Genomic DNA, 23,959 nt, shown 5'->3' with positions numbered 1-23,959 from the left:
CTATTATTGATATTGCGCTCATGATCAGCTCCACATCACTTGGTTTGAAACTTATTGAAAAATCAAGCATCTTTGTCTGCCAATAATCTGGAGCTCAACTCTAAACTACAACTCTCAGCTTTGTAGGAATGGAAGAGAATCTGGAAGATGGGAACAAAGAAACAGTCGCTGTGATGGCCGTTAGCAGGATATCTGAAGACTGAAGGAGGGGACAAGCCACAGATTTGGGAGAGGTGAGTAGGTGCAGTAGAACATGAGGAGTAAGTTGGTAGTGGGAGAAGTAGGGTGAATGCAAGGAGCACAAGGCCAGAAAAGATTGGAGTTAGAGGAGCAAGGCCATGAAAATTTTAATGGTCAGTTTGATGAATCACAATAAGCCAGTGGATCTTGGCATGGATCAGGGCGATGGGGACACAAGCTTCAATGCAGGCAAGGACAGCATCCTGAATGACTTATGGTTTACGAATGGTTTAAGTGGGAACCAGCCACTTGCAGACATGTTGCTCAGTGGTGACTAACGTGTCAGGGTTCCACATCGAGTGGCAGTCAGAGAAGAATATGGAGCAGAGGCATGTAAGTGTTTGTAATGGGGGAAAGAAGACAGTTTCACAGACATCACATGGTCAACATTTGGCTCTTCTAAGTCTTGAAGTCAGACCAGTAGTTGAAGATGGTGACAATCGTTAGAAGGGTTCATGGAAGTCACAGTGAGGAGCCTGTGTGCCCACGAGGATTCAAATAAAAACTGTCACAGTTCTTCCAGATATCAGCTACTGGGTAGCACTTAAGTCATCTATATCAAATTCTAATCAACCGGAAAGGGGTAAGCTCACGATGCAGCTACCAGCAAACCACCACTTAGAACAGTGAAGTATTTAAGGCTATTTATTAAAGGTCCTTTCTTCGCTTTTATTTCGCAAAAATATTACAGCAGCTGTACTGCTCAATAAGAGTCACCTTTAACAAATTTTTCTGAACAAAACTGGAACTAGATTGCTTACCAATGCAAAGCATTTCTGGGCCTGAGCCAGAGCAGAGTCTGGTCGCAGTCTAATGCATTCATCAAAATCATCAACAGCCTCCTCAACGTTGTCAAGTAAAATCTTCAGCTGTAAGCAAAAATTTAAAGCATTACTGCATAATCGTAAAATCTGCATCAACTTCACAATTAAAACAGATGTCAATGTCTCTCCATTCTCCCATTCCTTCAAAACTTTTGAGGTTAAGTACAGAGAATGAAGGAGGAGGAAACAGGACTCTGGCCTATTCTGTTGCTTTCCAAACGGCTTCTACCATCAGTTCTTGATTGGGAGTGTATTATGGAAGATAGGACTATTAGCTACGTGATCTGAAAGTTTATTCCAGTTAACCCCCCTCAACCAGAGATGGACAATAAACATAGCCATGTCAATACCATCGGCATATCCAGATTACAGGTAAAAATAAGGAAGATAATTTGCTGTAAAAAGTTGAGAGAGTGGTTCACTTCTTCAATTAATCAGAAATTTGCTAGCTGTTTTAGCTCCAAAGAAATGCAGACAATTTTTTTGAGACAGGTTCAGGAAATTGGAGCTCTCCCTACCTGTCCTCGATGATGGTAAACATCAGCATTTTGAGGATCAATATCTGCAGCCATGTTGAAATCTTGTGTAGAAAGCTGAGATTGCTGCTGCTGCATGTACATGCTTCCACGCTTGATCAATGCATTGGCACGCAGCTGGAGAACAATCACAAAGAGTATAACATCATAAGTTCTTCTCATTGTGCACATGTACAGTGAGAGACTGATCATATATTCTGACACTCAAGCCAACTAGATTTTGATAGGCATTAAAATAATGCTGTTACTCTATGTCTCAGCAAACGGACAATGATTCTGGTTTTATACAAGGAATAAGGGAAAAATAAAATGTTCAAAGATTTAATGAGATTTCAGAACTACGTTCTCTTTGCTGGATTATTAAAACTTCTTCAGTCACCATACACTGCATTGAACTAACTAACTGCACGGTGGCACAGTGGTTAGCACTGCTGCCTCACAGCACCAGGGACCTGGGTTCGATTCCAGACTTGGGTCACTGTCTGGACCTTCTCCCCATGTCTACGTGGATTTCCTCCGGGTGCTCCGGTTTCCTCCCACAGCCTGAAAGATGTGCAGGTAAGGTGCATTGCCCATGCTAAATTCTCCCTCAGTGTACCCGAACAGATGCCGGAGTGTGGCGACTTGGGATTTTCACAGTAACTTCATTGCTGTGTTAATGTAAGCCTATTTGTGACTATAATAAATAAGCTTCTTAAAAGCAATGCAGCTGCTTTTGTATGCAACTTAACTAGACAGGGTTTGCTGTCTTTTTAAAACTTTTATATTTGGAAAAATTAATCTCAAACATGCTCACGCTAATAAAATCCGCAGTGTGTTTTAATAACAAACAAAAGTTCTCAACTCTTTGTCGGCAGGATGTCTCCGTGATATTCATGATGTACTTATGTAATTGGTACAGCAAGAGAACCACTTTTTATTGGGGGAAGGTGAACCGACATCCAGGTTTAGCCCGGACAGTCTGGGTTTTCCACCAAGCGCCTCAAGTTCCAACAGTTTTCCCCAGATTGCTCAGATGGCATAGTTTTCAGCTCCACTGGAGGCCAAGCCCCTTTAAGCCAAACCTTACGTTCATTTTCATATCAGTAGCATACTCTGGAGAGCCAAACATAACTTTTGTATTCAGAGATCAGTAGATTCCTTTTGAATTGTAAATTGTTAAAAAGTCCGAATTGACATCCAGAATCTTTCTGATCTACACCCTACTCTACAGTGCATTGGTGATTGAAAAAGTATCTTCTTTATACAATCACCTTTCTGTTCCCCTGATGTCATTTGCTGTAACAAATTGGTTCCTGTTTGATGATTACTTCAAAATCAATTCCTTACTTTGTGGGTATTTTGCGACATTGGAGGGGTAAAAGGCACCTACACAAATGAGAGTTTTTTCCTCCCCACTATTTTGAACATCGAATTAATCACTCTTGCAAACTCGCTACTTTCTTGGCTGGCCAAAAACGGCAAGGACGTCCATCGGGAGAAGCTAGTCACAGCAGAGTAGAAGATAATCATTTGATCACACTATGATTTTCTTAAAAGAATGTTCAGCAATTGAGGAAGATTTTAAAAAAGTGATTAAGCAAGATTTGTTTTAGCAAGGTTCGGCTACTTATTCTTATTCCAGCCCTGGGTAAGTTAAAGGAAATTTGGACATAACACCTACCTTCACATTTGCATCATTCATACTAACAACCATATCAAGATCAGGTTGGGCGGCTGTAGCATTGCCTATCAGCAAGTAGAAGGTAGCCCGAAGCAATAAAGCTTCAGCGACATATTTTCCCTTGGTCTCTATTTCTTTGGTGCATTCACTAATAATTTTGTCATAGTTCTCTTCCTCCATGTATTGTTTTGCCTTCTGGTATCCAGATCTGAAAATATAAAAATATAGATGTGATTAAATTGCACTCTGAAAAGCTCACTTCCTTTAATCAGTCTGATGAGTTCACTGGCCCTTTTAGCACGTTAATAGGAGCCATACATCAGTAGCATTTACCAGGCTGTGTTGTTGCATTGCATGTCCACATGAATGAGATTTGTCACTGTTGGTCATTGTTTCCAGGATATGGCAAAAATAACAAGACTGAGAATTCAGTGGCCTTACTTCAATTGCACCCATGAGCCTATACAGCCAGCATCACTGGAGCGCTCATGGGCACTCCTTACTTGGAGGGTGGTTTGAATGTATTTGATACTACAAGTTGTTTTTGAAGCACAGGTATTTTAAGGAGCAATTGTTTGAAAGGGGCATTGCCAAAAGATATGCAGGCTAGGATTAGACTAGGTGCCTCAAATATTCTAGGAATTCATGCTGTAAAATATTGGTATTGCACAGCCATCTGGTATCCTCCCTAGTAACCATATTTAACAAGTCCTGGACATTCAACTAATAAAGATTCATCAAAGAGGCAAGGTCAATCCCACCATCCCCAAAGTACACTTCAGGCAGCAAGACTGAATAATTACCAGGAACAGGGAAGGCTGACAAACTTTTCCTGTCTAGCTGGAGAGTGCTGTAAGCAATGTAAACCCTGCTAATCCAAGTATAATGAATTCACTAATGATAGATCATTGATTAAAATTGGAACCTTTCTGATCTACACCCTACTCTACAATGCATTGGTGATTGAAAAAGTATGTTCTTTATACAATCACCTTTCTGTTCCCCTGATGTCAGCAGCTTCACCCTCCTTGTCTTTGTCTTCATCAGGCTTTTCACCTTTAAGTAAAGGCTGTGAGATAATGTCATCAGTGAAGGAGTTGAAGTATGATTTGATGAACTGCGGAGAGGGCATCAGTGGCTCTCTGTTCTACAATGGAGAAGACAAGAAATTAGAAAACAGTGTCCTTTCTGTAACATTAAACACTCAAGTATCACAATCACATGGATCAGCTAGAAGCAGACCTCAAAAAAGTGCTAACCAGTGTACAATAAATTGATGTACAATGTGCACTAACAAAAGGTCTCGTTCATAACTGCTATCAAATGCAAAGTTATTCATGCAGTGGCCAGAATGTTACAGTCATTCATGCCAGCAGGATTTTCCCATCCCGCTGCAGTGAACGGAGATTGGGCTGGACGTCAAAGTCTCCAACTTCACTGCAACAGGAGTGTGGCGTAAACGGCCGATAAGATTGCACCCAGTGTCTTTCTGATTGAAGTTGTTATTGAAGAGCATGCAAACCCTCCCAAAATTCTCACTGCCAGTAATGTACCTCTGGCATTTTAAGATTCGCTCAATCTCCTAAAGACATCCTGCTTGTCTGGCAGCTTAATGCTGCTGGCATCAGCATTTTACCTAGCAACATGAAACAAAATTATCCTAAATCAATGTTCTATGGCTCTCAACACAATGCATCCAGGTGCTGCATCCAAAGGCTAAATAAACAAAGGATTCATTTTGCCATTGATATCCATTGCCAGTTCCCCCCCCCATATTTTCCATTCACCAATCAATTTTACCTCTTCACAATATTCATTATTTCCTTTCTCCCTCTTCCCTTATTTCACTCTTTCCCTCAGAAACTACCATCGACCATAAATATAGATGTTTATCTGCATTCCCCCCTGTAATTTTGTTAACTGCTGGCAATATTGGACAATCATCTGGTGACCCATTCCACACGAGAGTTACTGCTTTTTCAAAGTTCACATCTTTTACTATTCCAAATTCGTTCCAGACAGCAGAAGCAACTCTGATTTTTTCTATATAGTCTCCTGCGGCACGTCCCATTGCACTCCCCATTCTCGAGGCATCAACTGACAGAGACTGTAAGGATTTAAACTACTTTTCTATATTAAGAATTCAGTGCATCTATTTATTCTGAACCCATTGGTTCCCAGGCTGCTCCTACACCCATCTCCCTCCCAATCACCCACAAACGTCTATTCCAGTTTCACCCCATTTCACCTCCACTATTAAACTTAATTTACATCCATGGAGTCCTCCACCATCTTGGCCATAGCAATGAATCACCCAACTTTAGGATCTTTGGAATTATTTACCCCATTGGGAAGGGAATGCTCCATCATTAAGTACATTTAATGCCTCTTTACACACTCCCAACCACTGTTCCATTATGAATGTTATTTTTCTTTCTAGTGACCAGGAGTATGTCATATTAGGCTTTATAGCCATTTAAAATCATTCAACCAGAATACAGCTGGGCACCCACATTAGTCAAGGACAAGTGCTATTGTGGGCAGAAATTACTTGCTTCTCAAAAAGGTTCCCTCTGAAGCCCCTTGCTGTAGCACTGATCTGAAAGCCCACAATCTGAAAGACGTGCTGGTTAGGTGTATTAACCCGAACAGGCACCGGACTGTGGCGACTAGGGGAATTCCATAGTAACTTCATTGCAGTGTTAATGCAAGCCTTACTTGTGACTATTAAATAAACTTTAACTTTAACTCTCCTGGTTTCAGTTTTACCTACTGTTCAATTGATACTACGCTGCCTGGAAAGGCTTTTTCTCCCGAGCCCACAGTTGTGGAATGCATCGCAGAGCTCCGTTCTTGTTTCACGGCACTATTTCAGCAACAATGTCTAACTCATCAGCCTCTGCTGTGCCTTTGAACAACTCCTAAAGGCCGGACTCTACTTGTGCTTCCCCACCAAGGCTCTTTTGCGCTCACCTGCTTGGGCATCCCTTTCTTTGCCCAGAAAACACTGCAAATTTTGCATGTGGGTGGCACTATTGAAATGCAAACTCTTGTCTTTTGAACCTGAGCAGCAGCAAACATGACACAATATGGTGCAATTCTGCAAATGGAAACACTGCTTATCTTCATGTGCTGGGACCAAATTCAAGATGGCATATACAACAAGTAATTGAATTATTTTAACCACTAACCTTATATTTTTCTTTAGCTTTCTCTTTTCCAAGCAGCTTAAGGACTCTGTCAGCAAGCAGCATGCTTTGCTGGTTTTGGAATCCCTCCAGGATACAAACTGCAGTAACATCTGAACGGTACAAAGACACCAGTCATGTTTCCAGTGACAGCACTCAAATATTCTCAGTAATGACACAAATCTCTGATTTTCTGTTAATAAAGAAACATCTTTCTGGTATAGTAGTTGGACATAATACAGGTTGGCAACAAGAAAGGTTGGAAAATACTGGTTTCTTTTTGACAGCGTGATTTTAACCCAGTTAGTTTGAATTAATCATTTCTACTTTTATTTCTATTTTAAAATTAGTTTTACATCCTTGAATTGCAAGGAGCAAAACAATCATTTCAGAAACTACAAATTGTTGGTTACAATTTGAGCTTCCTCCCAGACAAGTATTAGGGTGCCAGACCAGAACCCCAAGGTATATTACAAAGCCGGACTAAACCCCAACAATTTTTCTATTTTGATATAAATGAGAGAAAAAGTTGCTTTGCCTCGGGAAGTTATTCCACTGGCAAATTAGGGATTTTTTAAAGCCAGAACAAGCTTTATTCATAACACAGTTTAAGTGTAACTCCAACAGAATTAAATAGTTTAACTCTTAACTGTTGAACAATCTTTAAACAGGTAAAGAAACACTCTTACATTCTAACTTATTACTAGTCCAGTTCCAATTAAGCAATATTTCTCTTATAGCTGTAAACCCCACTTTAAATATAGTCAGCAAAACACAAAAACTTGCCCTGACTTGGTAACTGCTTTGGAGCTTCAGAGAGGTAGAGAGCCTCTTTTTAAAAGCTCCAATTACCAACTGCTCTTTTAAAAATTAAACATTTTTTCTGCTACAAGCCTGACTTCTATTAACCTAATATCACTTGACTCTGTCAACCCAGGGGAACTTAAGTAAAAAAATGCAGCAACTCTGCAAAGTAACACATTCCTAGCTACAATGAATTAGTATCCTGCTTTCTCAGCATTTGCTGCATTCCCTCCAGACAAACCAACTGCTTGTAGCAAAACACTGCATCTTAAAACAGTCTCCCTTAACATAAAATATCTCCCTTAACATAAAATTACTAGCACAGTATCACAGAAGGTGATTTCAACAAGTAGCGTGCCACAGAATTAATAAACCATTTTAAAGGCATATAATGTTTTGGATGCCCTATGTGTATGCCTGACCTCTTCAAATGGGGCAGCAAAGCAGACAGCTAATTTTTAAATTCTTTGATGGGTTGGGCATCTCTGGCAAGGTCAGTTATTTGTTACCCACCCCTAATTGCCCTTGAACCAAATGGATTACTAGGCCATTTCAATAGGCAGATAAGAGTTGCTGTGAATCTGGAGTCATGTGAAGACCAGGCCTCTTTCCCTAAAGGCCATTGGTGAACCAGATGATTTTTTTTTAAAACAACAATTGATGTTGGTTCCATAGTATAGAGATTAGCTTCACATTCCAGATTTTTTCCAACAGCAACCATAGTGGGATTTGAACCCATGTACCCAGAGCATTAGCCTGGGCCTCTGGACTACTAGTTCAGTAACAGTAGAAGCTGTAACTACAAATTGAGTTCATTTAATTAAACATGCCCAGAAGAAAAATGAATATAGATTTGCAGAGTGTACTTGTTCATTTGAAAACAAAATGCAAAACGGCAAAGTCAATTTTCAGAATTTTTAAACCAGGTTCTTTGATAATCTTTTCTGCAGATGCATATCACTGCACCTAGATTTCTCTCCTTCACAATGACATGAAGTTAGCATGCTGGTATTGTTGCTTAAATATGTGCCACTCCTTTCAAAATGCAGACCAGTTTCCTCATGAAACCATAAACAGAAAATGACAGTATGTCAGTGCAAAGCATCCTGGCCAGCCTCCCATTTTCTACCCTCTGCAAATTTCACATCACCCAAAAATCAGCACCCTATGCCGTGATTCACACCAAGGTCCAGTTCACCCAGGTCCCATGCTCAATAATGTACATTTTTCAAATTATCACTTTCATTTTAAATCACTATGGCCTTGTCCTCTATCTTTGTAACCTCCTTCAACACCACCACCTGAATTCATCTAACTCTGACCTTTTGATCATCCCCAATTTTAACTGATGCACCATCAGTGGCCAGCCCCTCAGCTGCCTAAGCCCTGGAGCGCCCTTCCTGTTTTTCTCCACCTCTGCTTCCTCCTATAAGACGCTCCCTAAAACTTACCTCTTTGGCCAAGCTTTTGACCATCTGTCCTAATACTGCCTCAACTAGTTCAACATCCAATTCTGTTTCATAGCACTGCTGTGAAGCGCCATGGGATGTTTTATGAAAGGCAGCATATAAATGCAAGCTGTTGTTGGAAATGTAGTTTTCAGATCATTCATCCATGCAAGGAACTAAAATCTTCAGTTGGATGATAAAATGCACATTATCACTTCATTTATTCTGAAAACCTGCTAGCCCAGGAGATAGCAGTTAGAATGCCTGAATTTAATAATTTTATAAATTTGATGGACACAAGTCTGCAGTGTAATTGCAGCCATACAATTCTGACGTGGATATATTCTTTATAAAGTTAGGCTAAACTGACGAGCTAGTACATAATATTATGTTATCCATGCCAGCATGCTGCAGACTCAGTCTCTAAGTTATCTGATTTCATCTGTGGCAGTGAATGGTAAAATTGTGCTCAAGTTCCTGCTCTTCAATGCTATAAAGTGACCACTGGGGAAAACTGCACTGTGGAAATGTTGGTTCAGCTGAAATTCTCCTCCATGGTAAATCTCGACTTCTGCAGGAAGAACAGTCATGGGCTAGGCCAGTGGTAGGCAACCTGCAGCCCGGCAGGGGGCTACATGCAACCCATCTAGGTTGAGTGCAGCCTAAGAGACCATGCCCATGCGCAGGGTTGCCACATTTTGCTGATTTTCTTATGTAGTTTTTTTCCCATATAGCTTATGCACATATAGCAAGGACAAATAAAGTGAGGTGGACGCTGATTGCACACAATGAACATGAGAACTGTGTGCTCGCTGTGTCCAAAGCATAAACGTTATTTTGTTTGTACCATCTGGAGTTGGTGATAGTTCCATTAATATGTAAATGAACAAGCATTTTCTATAACTCTATGAAATATCTGGGCGTTCATTAAATGTATTTAATCTTATTCATGGGATCATAGTTTGCGAACAGGCCTGATTTCAATCTTGCGGCCCACTGGGATGATGGAGGGCCAATCAGCAAACCACTCATTAGCACAGGTTGCCCATCACTGGGTTAGACATTGGAAGGTAGATAGCACTGAGACTGAACCCCAGCAAAGCACCTTCAGGATAGATGGGGAGGATACTTATGAGTGAGGGGAAAAAACAAAAACATTAGGTCAAAAAAGACACACAAACCTTCTAAACACTCCTTCTTATTATCTAGTTTCTCGTATGCCTTTGCACGGCGGTATAGTGCCTTTATGTACTTGGGGTTGAGTTCTACGGCCTTCGTGCAGTCCTGAGCAACTTCATCCCATTTTTGCTGCAATACAAATTTGTTACATAATCAATGTGAAGTAGTGATTTTGTTTGAGAATCTTTGCACCCGAATAGAATGCAGTGTCAAAACATTCAAGCTCATGCAATTGCCATTAGGTTATCAGAATATACGTGGGATTTAACTGGAGTACAGTGGCATGGAAAATTCATCTTCTGTAACAGGGGAAAAAGAACTGCACTACAATTTTGATCGGAGACATTCAACACACAATAGAATGCTATGGTGTGGACTTTAAACTAATCAAATGATTTTGTCCCTCTCATCGCCCACCCAAGGGGCAGCACTCCAATCACAGCTACACGAGCCGTACCAACAGTAATACAATGTCAATGAGGCAGCAGTGTTACCAATGGCTGTCATTCTTTCTGGTTGCAAGCAGGCCAAGTGCTGTGTGAACCTTCTCCAACAAGGACCCAAAAGTCATAGCAGTGCAAGCATCATTCTGTGCTTTTGCTGCCATTTGGTTTTTGTACTGCCACTATGGAAACGCAAGACATAATTCAGAAATAGATATTGGGGGGGGGGGGGGGGGAGACGGGGGGGGGGACTGTTAAATAAATCTTGTTTCATTCCATTTGTACACAATTTTCAACAATGCGGCATTCACAAATGGATGCACAGTTTAATCATGTGCATCCAACTGTCACATATAATTTGTACCCTTGTATGATGAATACTATTTATTACATTATATTCCACATCAGTAGCAGAAAACTTCACCAGATTCTTCACATCAACTATGCAATGCTTGCAGATATATTAATAGTGGATCGACCAAAACTACAATTAACCCACTGACACCGAGTGGACAAAACAAAACTCAACAGCCATGATGTTGTTGTCAGTGACTGGCAATGTTGTGGCTTTTGCTACCAAATAAACCTGTTGGACTTTAACCCGGTGTTGTTAAACTTCTTACAATGTAGGCCCTGTCCACTGACCTCGAAGAAAGTTGCCCATAAAGATCTAACAATCTCCAAGACGTAGCTTTCTGCTTACCTGATGACAATCGAAATTCAGTGCAAGTCATAGGAATATAGGATTTTGATTCTGAATGCACTATTAAAAATCCAATTACACCTCATCCAACATGGTATAATCTTTTGAAGGGATTAGCGGGTAGGGCCTGGGTGGGATTGTGGTCGGTGCAGACTCGATGGGCCGAATGGCCTCCTTCTGCACTGTAGGGTTTCTATGATTTCTATGAGGATAGGTGGTCATGGAATGTTTTGGCGTGCTGCTCCAGTGATTTCAACAGGCAAGCAAGCAGCCAATCACACTGAAGTATTCAAACAAGCCAGGAGTTTAAAGCATTGAATATCCTTCACTGTTAAATTAAAATTTCAGATAGCAAAATAAAATGATTAAATTTAGAAACTAAAACTAAAATTTTGGGGAAATTTGATGTTCCACAAGTATATAATTAACTATTCATGGCCACGAAGGGTGGTCAATGGTAATTAGAAAGTCAGTGCACTATTAAAAATCCAATTACACCTTATCCAACATGGTATAATCTTTTGAAGAGGCTTCACAGCGAGACCAAAAGCATAAGCATAGAACTTCTTGTCAATTCAACTGATTGCAGTCTGGAGGTGTCTCAACAGTGAATCCTTTCAAGAAGTGTAAAACCATCGACAAAACCCCAAGATTTCTGCATAATTCTGCTCACGTGCAGGCTCCAGAAGTTGGTGGCAGATTCAGAGAAGTAATGATGGCACACTCTTAACAGCTTCGCTGTCATTACCGCTGCAGGTCGATAAAATAACAGTGTCCTATATGGGTTCAAACCCTCAAATATTTTGATTAACTTTCACAGGAAGTTTATGCACAAGGACAGCAAAGCAAATTGAGTAACCCAACACCTGAGCCAATTTAAAATGAAAAGCTGAAGCGAATGGTGGAATTTCACTGGCTGTTTAGAACTTTATTTCAAACACATAAGTCACACAGCATCTACTAAGTGCCACAACAGTTGTTAAATATTTTGTAGGATAAAGAGTACAGCATTTCATGGAGTTAGGAGTAATAGTTTAATCTGAAATGTTTAATGCAGAACAGAAAAAAATCAGGTAAGAAATGCCATTTGTCAAATCTCATGCTGTAGTATATTTTGTGAAGTAGTTTCATACCTCGTGATTTGGTCAAAATATTTTGTCAATATGGAAGTCACTGAGCTGAAACATAATTCATTCTCAAAATCTATGATAGGATTGAGGCATATCTCATAACTTGTAGCAGATGAGGAAGAGAATAGCTAAAACATTTGAAAACGTACTGTAATGGCAAAAAAAATCAGTGCAAGATTCATTCAATAGTTAACTTTACCACAGATATATTGTTTTAAAATATCCATGACATCCTACAAATACACCTTTGAAAAGATTTTTTAGTGCAAAAGTACCCAAGTCTTTGTGAGCACATAGATTCTAAGCAGAATGTATTACCTAAGGCACTGCCTAAAATTTAAACCCCATGTTTAGATTAATGTGCATCGATCTTTAGATGTGGATATCCAACAGACCCTGAAGTTCTGATTTAGGGTTTATACACCAAAGACTTGCAAGGTTAAACAAGGCAGTTTCCAAATGTCCAGGTTCACAAAATTCATATGGCAATCTACCAAGTTGATAATGTAAGTAAAAATATAATTCAGCTGCCCAGGCTTTGACAACCAGATTTCTAGGGTTTATGGACACAAGCTGGACATCGCTGATTTCGGAAATATTATTTCCACTAAACGCTCCATCAATAAGTATGGCAAGCCAACTTGTAGAATTCTGCTTTTGTTACCACAGAACCTCAACAGGACTTATTTTCTGGTTTAATTATTTTTATGAACCCTATTTCCCTTATACTGAAACTGAAAGCTTAAATGCAGCTAGCTGCCTTGGTTATACTAGTACTCCATAACATTAGCTTAATATTCAGCTGTCACAGTAGTCAAAGTTCGCTGAAGTGCCTTGGAATTTGGACCTTGCCCACACAGGCCAAGCACAAGTCGGATCCTTTAAATTATTATGCATGTAAAATAAATTTAATGGGCCTGCAAAGTTAAATGAATAGGCTGTGCACAACGAAAGTTCAAGGAGCACTGACTGCGTGTGGCATTTAGTCTCATGGCCAATATTAAAGTACGAGTAAAAAGTTCCACATACCAACTGTTCATATGCTGCAGCCCGATTCTGATAAAATGTTGAAAGATCCTGCTTCTGATTGAGTGGACAGAGACCAATCGCTTCAGTGTAACATTGAATAGCTTGTTCAAATTTTCCAGCTTTAAAGAACTTATTTCCTTTATTCTTTGCAGATTGGGCCCGGTCTAATAAACTCTAGAGAAGGAAAATAATATTTATAGTGGATTATAACATTTCAGTTTCAGCATCACCACACACCCCCATCTTACCTGGAAACCAGACTAATGAACCAATAGCTACTTTCTTGCCTGCTTTGCCACTGATAGTAGTTTCTGCTTTCACTCCGATTTCTGAAAAATGATCACTGCCTGTCATTTTCTCCTTTTACCTCCTTAACTGCTCTGCCACAAGTGGATTCTGCTAGTTGCCTGGTGTCTCAAGTACCCACTTTTCATGCTACTTTATTCAGCATTGTAGCAGAAACCAGAAGACTGAAAAAGAGGAGAAAACTGAACCTGCATCCACCAAGTACTCCAACATTGTATAATGACACGTCAACAACGCATGCCACCTTAGATAAATACTACCACTGCAGACTTGTATATATTTGTATCCTTGACAATCTTTGATGTGAAACCTTTTACAATCACTAACCAACCAAATGGGTTCTTAGAAACCCTATAGTGCAGAAAGAGGCCATTCGGCCCATCGAGTCTGCACCGACCACAATCCCACCCAGGCCCTACCCCATATCCCTACATATTTACCCACTAATCCCTCTAACCTACGCATCCCAGGACACTAAGGGGAATTTTAGTTTGGCCAATCAACCTAACCCGCACATCTTTGGACTGTGGGAGGAAACCAGAGCACCCGGTGGGCGGACATAAGGAGTCTGCAATGGGACATAGATAGGGTTAAGCGAGGGGGTAAAAATTTGGCAGATGGAGTATAGTGTAGGAAAATGTGAACGTGTCCACTTTGGCAGGAAGAATAGAAAAACAGCACATTATTTAAATGGAAAGAGAACTGAGGTGCAGAGGAATTTGGGATACCTGGTACACGAATCAGCAAATGTTAATATGCAGAAAAAGTAAGTGATTGGGAGATAATGTTGTTGTTTACTGCAAGGGGAAAGAAATACAAAAGCAGGGATGCATTGCTACAGTTGTACAAGGCATCGGTAAAACCACACCTAGAGTACTCTGTACAGTTTTGATTTCCTTATTCAAGAAAGGACATAAATGCATTGGAAGCAGTTCAGAGAAGGTTCACTCAACTAATAACTGGGAGTAAGGGAGGGTTACCTTATGAAGACTCCATTGGAATTTAGAAGCCCGAGAGATGATCCAATTGAAATATATAAGATAGTGAGGGGACTTGACTGGATGGATTCTGAAAGGATGTTAAGTTTGCTGATGGTGCCAAAAAAAAGGGGACGGGGGTGGGGGGGGGATGGGGGGTGGGGGAGAATGGCAAACTGTAGGCAAGACACAAGAATACAGACAGGCACTGTAAAACAGTCAGTTTAGAAAGTAGAAGATGGAGTTCAATGTAGAGGAATGCAAAACAAAAAGAAAGTGAAATAAAACAAACATTCTCAGTTGAACAAACTTCTTAGAACAGCGACATATATATTCAAGAATGCTGGTATATAAACCTTCAAAAGTACTGCGCAAATGGGAAAAGGCACACAAGACTCTGTATACACCCAAGGACATAAAAGCAAGGAAACATTTGTTGAAGACGTCAGTGAGACAAAAGTTGCATTATCAGGGCACCTGATAAGAACATACCAGAATAACACAAGATACTAGAATAATGGAAAAGCAACAGTGCAGATGCACAAGAAGAATACAAAGATTGACAGATCACCATTATCAAGGAAAACTGAGGGATTTTCCATCAAGGTTGTGTTGAGGGATTAAAGAAAGGTTTTTAAACATGAGTGAATTTGAAAGTGAGTAAATAGTGGAGGCACATTTCTACTAAGTTGGAAAATCTGTAGCAAGAGTATAGATTCAGGATTATGAGTCAGCACAATTTCTTCCCACAATAAATGGAGACATAGTAAAAGCTGAACTTTGTTGAAAGAGTACAGGAATTAAAACTAGACTTAGAAGAATTTGACATATCTATGCCTAATATGAAAGAAAACCAAAAGGAAAAGATATACAGAAGCAAAGGGCAGGAGGAATACAAGGAGAATGAAGAACGGCAAGGAACAAATGGAAATTATAAAGGATTTTATAAACAAATGGTAAACCTTTTTTTGAAAAGCAAAATACTGTGGGTGCTGAAAATCTGAAATAAAAACAGAAAATGCTGGATAAGTTGAACAAGGCTGGCAGCATCTGTAGAAAGAAACAGAGTTAACATTCCAGATCTAATGATCTGAATCATTTTAGATCTGAAACACTGGGGACGATTCTCCCAGCCCGCTGTGCTGCTTTTGCAGTGCAGCGAGACTCGGGCGGAGGCCTTTTCTAAGACATCGGGCGCCACGGCCTCCACGTGTCTCTGAGCGCCGGATTTCTGGCGCCGTCAGCTCCATGCCAGAAATTGGTGTGGAGCTGAAAAACTTATGTAAATTATAATTTCAATCTATTTTACATATGATTAGCGAGCCCAGGACTGAAGTCTCCGGGTCCACTAGTCTCCCTCCCGCCAGGAGTGGTGCACTCCAGCATTGTTTACTATAGCTCCCCACTTGCGGGAGCAGGTGGCCCGACTCTGCTGGAGTGAAGGGAAGACCATCGAGGCCCTCTGGGCATTGCTACCTTGGCAGAGCCAGCTTGGGCCCTGTGGCACCCCAGGCATGTTGGCACTGCCACTGGGAATTTGGCAGTGCCAAGGGGGCAAGGTGGGAGGTTGGTGTTCCTGCTGCCACTCTGCAATTGGGTTGAGTGACGGGGAGGGAGGCCAGTGCTCAAGGTTGACCCAGACATGTTCGCTGGCCAGTGACCAGAAGGTTGGCAGTGCGGGGCTACTGCGCATATGCTGATTTCGGCACTGACAGATTGGCGCCTGCGCAATGGCTCGCTCAGTGCTATGCTGCTGGCCTCTCCAGCAGGAATCACGCTGATTTTCAGTCTGATTCACGCCAGGGCACTCTGTGATGCACAGAGTGTGGGAGATTTATTTTGAACCCCCCGCTGAAAGAAACAGTGGGATTTACTCCAGTTTTTATGCGAATTCGACACTTAGAATTTTTTGGGGGGAGAATTACCCCTATTACCTCAGTTTCTCTCCATAGATGCTGCCAGTCCTGCAGAGTTTACCCAGAATTTTCTGTTTTCATTATTTTTTTTAAAAGAACGTCACGTCAGAGAAATTAAATAGGATTCATTCATATCAATGAGGGATTGTAGTTACGACAAATTAGGATTATTTTCCTTGGAACAGAATGGTTAAATGATCTGATAACTATCCACCCCTTTCACACCAATAAGCAGATTCCACAATATAGATCATAATCGCACTGCTAAGCACATCTTGCCCTCCTCTCCAATTTGTAGGGGAACTGTTCCATCTGGGATGCCTTTAACTCAAAATAACCGTTCCTCAGCACCTTTACTCAAAGTCAAAGAAGCTGCAACATTTGTCCATCAAATACTTAGCACTACTTCAATTTTCCCACATTACTGCTTCTTACCTCAAATACTATTTCCACGAGACAGAAATTTCTTCAATCTAGTATACTTTTGTCCAATGTGCTGCATTCCATAAATTTATAAATAAACACAATTTCCCCGAGGCCTCAGCCCTATTCACATGCATGACCTCCAACCTCCCTGTTCACCACTTTAACTACTCTTCCTATCCTGACTTCCTGGGTGGCACAATGGTTAGCACTGCTGCCTCACAGCACTACGGACCCAGGCTCAATTCCCAGCTTGGGTCACTATCTGTGTGAAGTTTGCACGTTCTCCCCGTGTCTGTGTGGGCTTCCCCCGGGTGCTCCGGTTTCCTTCCACAATCTGAAAGATGTGCTGGTTAGTTGCATTGACCCGAACAGGCGCCGGACTGTGGCGACTAGGGGAATTTTGCACTAACTTCATTGCAGCGTTAATGTAAGCCTTACTTGTGACTAATAAATAAAACTTTAACATTATTCTAACCAGACCTATCACAAGATTTAAGAACAGTATATCTTTCACCTAGCTACACTGTACATAACTTCAAGATCTTAGCTAGACCATTTTTCTTTACAGTAGATGTTCATGATCTGGGACGAGTCTTTTTTGCTTTGTAAAGAAAACCAGGTTCATGTTTTAGGTGCATATTTTAACAAAGTTCTGATGGGAAAACTGTTGACGTCTTTCTCTTTCGGCGTCTTCTTAGGATCACTAGCTTTAATTTCAGACTTAATAAATCTATAAATCCCCACTCCCAATTCTCACTTGTGCAGACCACCTTCATCGTCTTTTCAACTTCAACAGGTAGATATAGAGAGGTATTAATTTATCGATCTGCACTTCTTGCAAGCAATAACCCAAACAATTACCTCCCAAAACATTAACCTCTCTTCCCTTTACAGTTGTTCCAGCATTGGGCTTCCCCATTACGATTATTTTTGATGGGTGCTCAAATGCTTCCAAAATTTTCATCAGGTAAACAAGAAAAATCTCTTTAGGAATATGACACGAGTATGCCATTCAGCCCCTCATGCCTGTTGTACCATTCAAACAGATCACTGCTGATCAAGTTGATGTGCAAGTAACTGGAGGATAAACATTTATCAGCACCCAAACAATATTATACATAAATATTATTTTTACACAATGGGTCGATAGGAAACTGATACCCTACCAGAATCTGTGGTGGAAGCAGAATCCAGTATTTTGGAAGGATAGACAAAAAGGAAAAGGAGGTGGTGTAGCTTTGATAGTAAAGGAAGGGATCCGTGGGTAGTGAGAAAAGACACTGGCACTGGAGATCAAGATGTAGAATTAGTCTGGATAGAAAGACATAATAAAGGGAAAGAAGTCCCTGGTGGGAGTAATCTATACACCCCCTCAGTATAGTTCCACAGTAGGACAGTACAAACCAGCAAACACTGGGGGTTTGCAAGAAAGGTAGGACAATAATCATGGATGATTCTAATGTGCATACAGACTGAATTAATCAAATTGGTAAGGGTAGTCTCGAAGGAGAGTTCAGAGTGTATTAGAGATTTTTTTTGGAATACTATGTTGTCGAACCAGCAGGCTGTTTTGGATTTAGTATTGCATAATGAGATGGGATTAATTAATGATCTTGTAGTAAACGATCCTCTAGGGAAAAGTGATCATTCCATGCTGGAATTTTAAATTCAGTTTAAGGGCAATAAATTTGAGCTCCACACGAATGTTTTGTTGTTAAACCAAGGAAATTACATAGGCACGAGGACCAGATTTGGCGCCTGTGGACTGGACAGAATACTAAAAGGTGAAACAATTAATGAACCATGGCAGATATTTAAGATGATATTCAATTCCTCGCAACTAAAAGATATCCTAGAGAGGAAGAAAGAGGGAGAAAATGTATCCATGGCTAAGCGAGGAGGTTAAAGATAACAAAGGCAAAAACTAAGGTTTACCATATTCCAAAGGTCATTTTTCAGGCTGGAGGATTGGGAAACTTTAAAAGTCCAGAGGGTTACTAAAATGTAATAAGAGCAAAGGTAAAGTATGAAAGAAATCTAGTGTAAAAAAAAAGTGCAGAAGATTCTATATGTATATAAAAACGAAGAGAGTAGCTAAAGTCAACTTTGGTCCCTTAACAGGACAAGACTGGGAATTAATAATGGGGGACACAGAAATGGCAGAGACACTAAATCAATATTTTGCCTCAGTTTTCACGGTGGAGGACACTAGAACCATCCCAACTGTAACAGGTAATGCAGAGGTTGTGGAAAAGGAGAAACTAAACAAGGGAAAAAGTACTGAGCAAGCTATTAGGTTAAAGCCAAACAAATCCCCAGGGCCTGATCACCTACATACGAGGGTCTTAAAGGAAGTGACAGCAGAGATAGTTGAGGCATTGGTTAAAATACTCAAAATTCCCTGCATTCTGGATAGATTCCAGTGGATTGGAAAAAGACTAAATTAATGCCCCTGTTCAAAAAGGGAGAAAGACAAAGTTGGAAACTATAGACTAGTTAATTTAACATCTGTAATTGGAAAACTGTTGGAATCCATTAAAGGAAGTAGTAATAGAGCATTTGGAAAGTCAAAACGCAATACAGAGTAAGCATGGTTTTATGAAGGGTAAATCATGTTCGACTAATTTGCTGGAATTCGTCAAAGATGTAACAAGTAAAGTGCACAATGTGAGCCCTGTAGATGTAATGCACCTAGACCACCAGAAGGCATTTGATAAAGTGCCACACAAAAGGTTAATACACAAAGTAAGATCCTATGGGGTTGTGGGTAATATATTAGCTTGAATAGAGGACCGGCTAACCAACAGAAAGCAGAGAGTGGGAATAAATGGGTCTTTATCTGGTTGGCAAGCTGTAATTAGTGGTGTGCCACAGGGTTCAGTCCTTGGACCTCAACTATTTACGACCTATATTAATGAGTTGGATGCAGAGATAGAACATACTTTAACCAAATTTGCAGATGACACTAAAATAAATAGCAAGTTGCAATGAGGAAATAAAAAAATTACGAATGGATATGGTTAGGTTAGGTGAGTGGGCCAAAATGTGGCAGATGGAAATTAACATGGATAATTATGAAGTTATCCATTTTGGTTGGAGGAATTAAAAAGGCAAATTATCTTGATGGAGAGAAACGTCAAAATGCTTTGATCCAGAGGGATCGGAGTGTTCTCATGCATAAACTGAATTCTTCCTGGTTGTATCACAGCTTGGCATGGCTCCTGCTCTGCCCAAAACCACGAGAAACTACAAAAGGTCGTGAATGTAGCCCAATCCATCACGCAAACCAGCCTCCCACCCATTGACTGTCTACACTTCCTGCTGCCTTGGAAAAGCAGCCAGCATAATTCAGGGCCCCACGCACCCCAGACATTCTCTCTTCCACCTTCTTCCGTCGGGGAAACAATACAAAAGTCTGAGGTCACGTACCAACCGACTCAAGAACAGCTTCTTCTCTGCTGCCGTCAGACTTTTGAATGGGCCTACCTTGCATTAACTTGATCTTTCTCTCCATCCTAGCTATCACTGTAACACTACATTCTGCACACTCTCATTTCCTTCTCTATGAATGGTGTGCTTTGTCTGTATAGCGCACAAGAAACAATACTTTTCACTGTATACTAATACATGTGACAATAATAAATAAAATCAGATAGTATGCAGGTGCAGCCGGTAATAAAGAAGGCAAATGGAATTTTGGCATTCATTGCTAATGGAATAGAGTACTAAAGAGGCACTGTTGCAACTACATAGGGCATTGGTGAGGCTGCATCTGGAGTACTGTGCAGAGTTTTGGTCCCCTTACTTGAGGAAGGATGTAAATATATTAGAGGCAGTTCAGAGATGATTCACTAGGTTGATTCCAGGGATGAAAGACCTGTCTTATGGAGAGAGATTGAACAGTTTAGATCTCTGCTTACTGGAGTTTAGAGGCATATAAGTTGGTAATGGGGATTGACAGGGTAGACAGAACAGATGTTTCTCTTTGCTGGACATTCTAGAATGAAGACCCATAGTATTAGGCTAAAGGGTGGCAGATTTAAAACAGAATGGAGGAGCAATTATTTCACTCAAAGAGTCCTGAGTCTGTGGAATTTTCTATCCGAGTGCTGTGGACACCAGAACACTAAACAAACTTGAGATATAGGTTTTTAATTAGTAGAGGGATGAAGCGTTGTTTGGAGTGGCCAGGAAGGTGGAGATGAGGCCAAGATTAGATCAGCCATGATCATATTGAATGGTGGAGCAGGCTCAAGGGTCTGAAATACTTACTCCTACTCCTAACATTAGAAATCATAGAAACCCTACAGTGCAGAAGGAGGCCATTCGGCCCATCGAGTCTGCACCGACCACAATCCCACCCAGCCCTACCCCCACATATTTACCCGCTAATCCCTCTAACCTAGGCATTTTAGGATTTAAGGGGCAATTTTTAACCTGGCCAATCAACCTAACCTGCACATCTTTGGACTGTGGGAGGAAACCGGAGCACCCGGAGGAAACCCACGCAGACACGAGGAGAATGTGCAAACTCCACACAGACAGTGACCCGAGCCGGGAATCGAACCCGGGACCTTGGAGCTGTGAAGCAGCAGTGCTAACCACTGTGCCACCCTTATTTTAGCTTGGAAATAGCGAATATCTCCAATATTTGAAAATGGCAGAATGAACACAGTATGGGGAAACAAGAGCATTTCAAATTGCATTCCAAGTACTGGACAGAAATCGACTGCTCTTTGAATGCTACCACAGGCTATGTTGCAAGTTGATTCTGGGGTCATTAGAATATACAATACTTTACAATTGATTGAGGCAAATGCATCATTCCCATTCAAAGGGGGAATTTAATATTTTAGAAATATCACAAACAGGAAAGGGGAAAAGCTGGCAAACGGATTCCAGAGGTCTTTAGTTGGAGTATAAGCAGCTCTGTGATATATTTCTCTCTGCACCACATTATTACCTGCCCTGCACCTCTAGTCAAACATGCATCTGTTTCTAACTAACCACTGCCCTTATTTCAGCCTCCGTCTGCTCCTCCCTCACCCCCATTCCCGCTTTCAGCCGGCCCCTCTCCTTCCCTACCAGACTATCCGTCTCATTCTCCCCTCGGCCGCCTTCCTCCTTGGGCACTGGGCTGGAGCTGCCCTCCGGCGCTTTCCTCTCGCTCCGCTTCGACACCGTCCTCTTGTGCCACAGGTAGACGGCGCCGGCCCCCAGCAGGATGGGGCCGCCGATGGCGAGGGCCAGCTGCCAGCGGGGCAGGCCTGAGCCGGAGCCGCTCTGCGAGTCCACTGGTTTCAAGGCCGCCATCACGGAGCGGGCAGCAAGAGGCCCAGGCAGAGGTCAAGGGGAAAGGCACGCGCCAGCAACCACTTCCGGAGCACATCCTCCTCCAATCACGGCGAGCGCCAGTGCCAGGCAGGGGCGGGAGGAGTCATTGCAGCGCCACCGCTCGGCGTGGAGGAGCAAAGGATAAACGCAGCCCTTTGCTTCTTGCAACATCTCCATCACTTTGTCTTGACACTTCTAATGTTCATACATTTTAATGATCTTTTTTCTTCTGGAGTTTTCTCCCCGTTGGCTCACAAAGCTGCAAACATGAACCGGTTTTCAACTAATCCAGGGATCCCCAGCCCATTATATTTTTCTCCATATCAGATTTCTGCATTTATTGATTTAGTAGAGCAGAATTCATACATGACAACCTCAGTGTGTCATGCCTGCTGTCAGCATTTTTGGATACTTGGTCAGCATGTTAGCACTTAGTATCAAAAATCAACAACAACTCCCTTCATTCCTGTTGAGTCCAGCTTTGCATTCAGTATAAAAAGCGGATGCTGGAATCTGAAACAAAAACAGAAAATGCTGTAAAATCTCAGCAGGTCTGACTGCATCTGTGGAGAGAGAAAAGAGCCAACGTTTCGAGTCTGGATGACCCTTCATCGGGTCAGACCTGCTGAGATTTTACAGCATCTTCTGTTTTTGTTTGAATTTAATATATTGGTTATGTAGAGCAATCCCTCTCACTACTCTCCAAGTGCTAATGCCTCTGCTGTCTTTTTACTGTAGTTGAATCAGTGACAAAAACAATTTATTGGCATTATTACCTTCGTTTCCCTCCCTCCACACATGCTGGCAACTCTTTAAGACTTGTTTTTGTTTCAGTTTCCAGCATCCATTGTGTTTTGCTTTTCCATTTATAGGCCATCTAAAAACAGAGGAAAAGGACCCCAAATCCATTCATTAGATCAAAATTAATTTGCCAAAGCAGATAGAAGGGAATAGAAACGTCATCAAAGAGGTAGGTTTTAAGAGGGTCTTAAAAGAGGAGAGTGGTGGTAAGACAGCCATGTTTATGGAAATTAAGAGCTCAACAGAGCCAGTGAAAGCACTAGACAAAATAGGCGGTCATCCAGAGTGACCAAATTTAGCAGGGAAGGAGCAGCAAAAAACTGAATGAATTCTTCATGAAATTACGTATGTACACAAACAGGGAATGAAATGCCTAGATCTCGGTCTACTGATATGTTTAAATTTAAGTTTATTTATTAGTGTCATTAGCAGGCTTACATTAACACTGCAATTAAGTTACGGTGAAAATCTCCATATTCTGACACACATATAGATTTCCATGTATTTACATTAAAAAATTCAGATTATATTCCGCATTCTGTTTATGCTACAGTTTTACAAAATTGTGCTACATCTACATGACTATTCCAAAAATGCAAATCAGCAAAAATATCAAAGAATGTAATTTAATCGAGTCAACTCTATTGTAATGATTATTGATTGCTCATAAAATCATCTGGTAGCTGGGGCAGGAACACACATCATGTGAGCCATACTGCACATTATAATGCACATTTCTTCTCGTACATATCCTATGAAAAGTGTAGAACAATGAGAATTTACAATTAGTATCATAATATTCTTCTTTCTCATGTGGAAATGGTGGTGTGGTTTTAATGTCTCTGGATTAGTAATCCAGAGGCCCAGGCTAATGCTCTAGGGTTCAAAAGATACTGGTGGCTCTCTGATACCTAGCTCATGGCTGGAAATTCCTCGAAGTTGGTCCCTCTCCACCAGCCTTATTTACCAGAAACTCTGTTTGTGGATTGAACCTAATCCACATGTTTTTTTT

The 23,959-nt window shown here is 41.1% G+C and overlaps 1 protein-coding gene across 1 annotated transcript in view; it reads right to left on the bottom strand.

Annotated features, from left to right (window-relative positions):
- tomm70a (translocase of outer mitochondrial membrane 70 homolog A (S. cerevisiae)) overlaps window positions 1–22,209 on the bottom strand; it is a 28,922-nt gene extending 6,713 nt beyond the window's left edge. The window contains exons 1-8 of the mRNA XM_078232864.1: window positions 21,898–22,209; window positions 13,188–13,361; window positions 9,885–10,011; window positions 6,455–6,564; window positions 4,256–4,410; window positions 3,264–3,471; window positions 1,583–1,717; window positions 1,002–1,109 (exon numbers count right to left, since the gene is read on the bottom strand). Coding sequence (XP_078088990.1) covers window positions 1,002–1,109; window positions 1,583–1,717; window positions 3,264–3,471; window positions 4,256–4,410; window positions 6,455–6,564; window positions 9,885–10,011; window positions 13,188–13,361; window positions 21,898–22,125 — 1,245 coding nt within the window. The 5' untranslated portion in view covers window positions 22,126–22,209. The remainder of the gene's footprint in view (window positions 1–1,001; window positions 1,110–1,582; window positions 1,718–3,263; window positions 3,472–4,255; window positions 4,411–6,454; window positions 6,565–9,884; window positions 10,012–13,187; window positions 13,362–21,897) is intronic.
- Window positions 22,210–23,959: the final 1,750 nt, after the last annotated feature.

Source organism: Mustelus asterias, chromosome 17 (genome assembly GCF_964213995.1).
Source record: "Mustelus asterias chromosome 17, sMusAst1.hap1.1, whole genome shotgun sequence".
In the NCBI taxonomy this organism is placed as follows: domain Eukaryota; kingdom Metazoa; phylum Chordata; class Chondrichthyes; order Carcharhiniformes; family Triakidae; genus Mustelus; species Mustelus asterias.
Note: the sequence above shows the minus strand (reverse complement) of the source record. Positions and strands in the feature narration are given on the sequence as shown.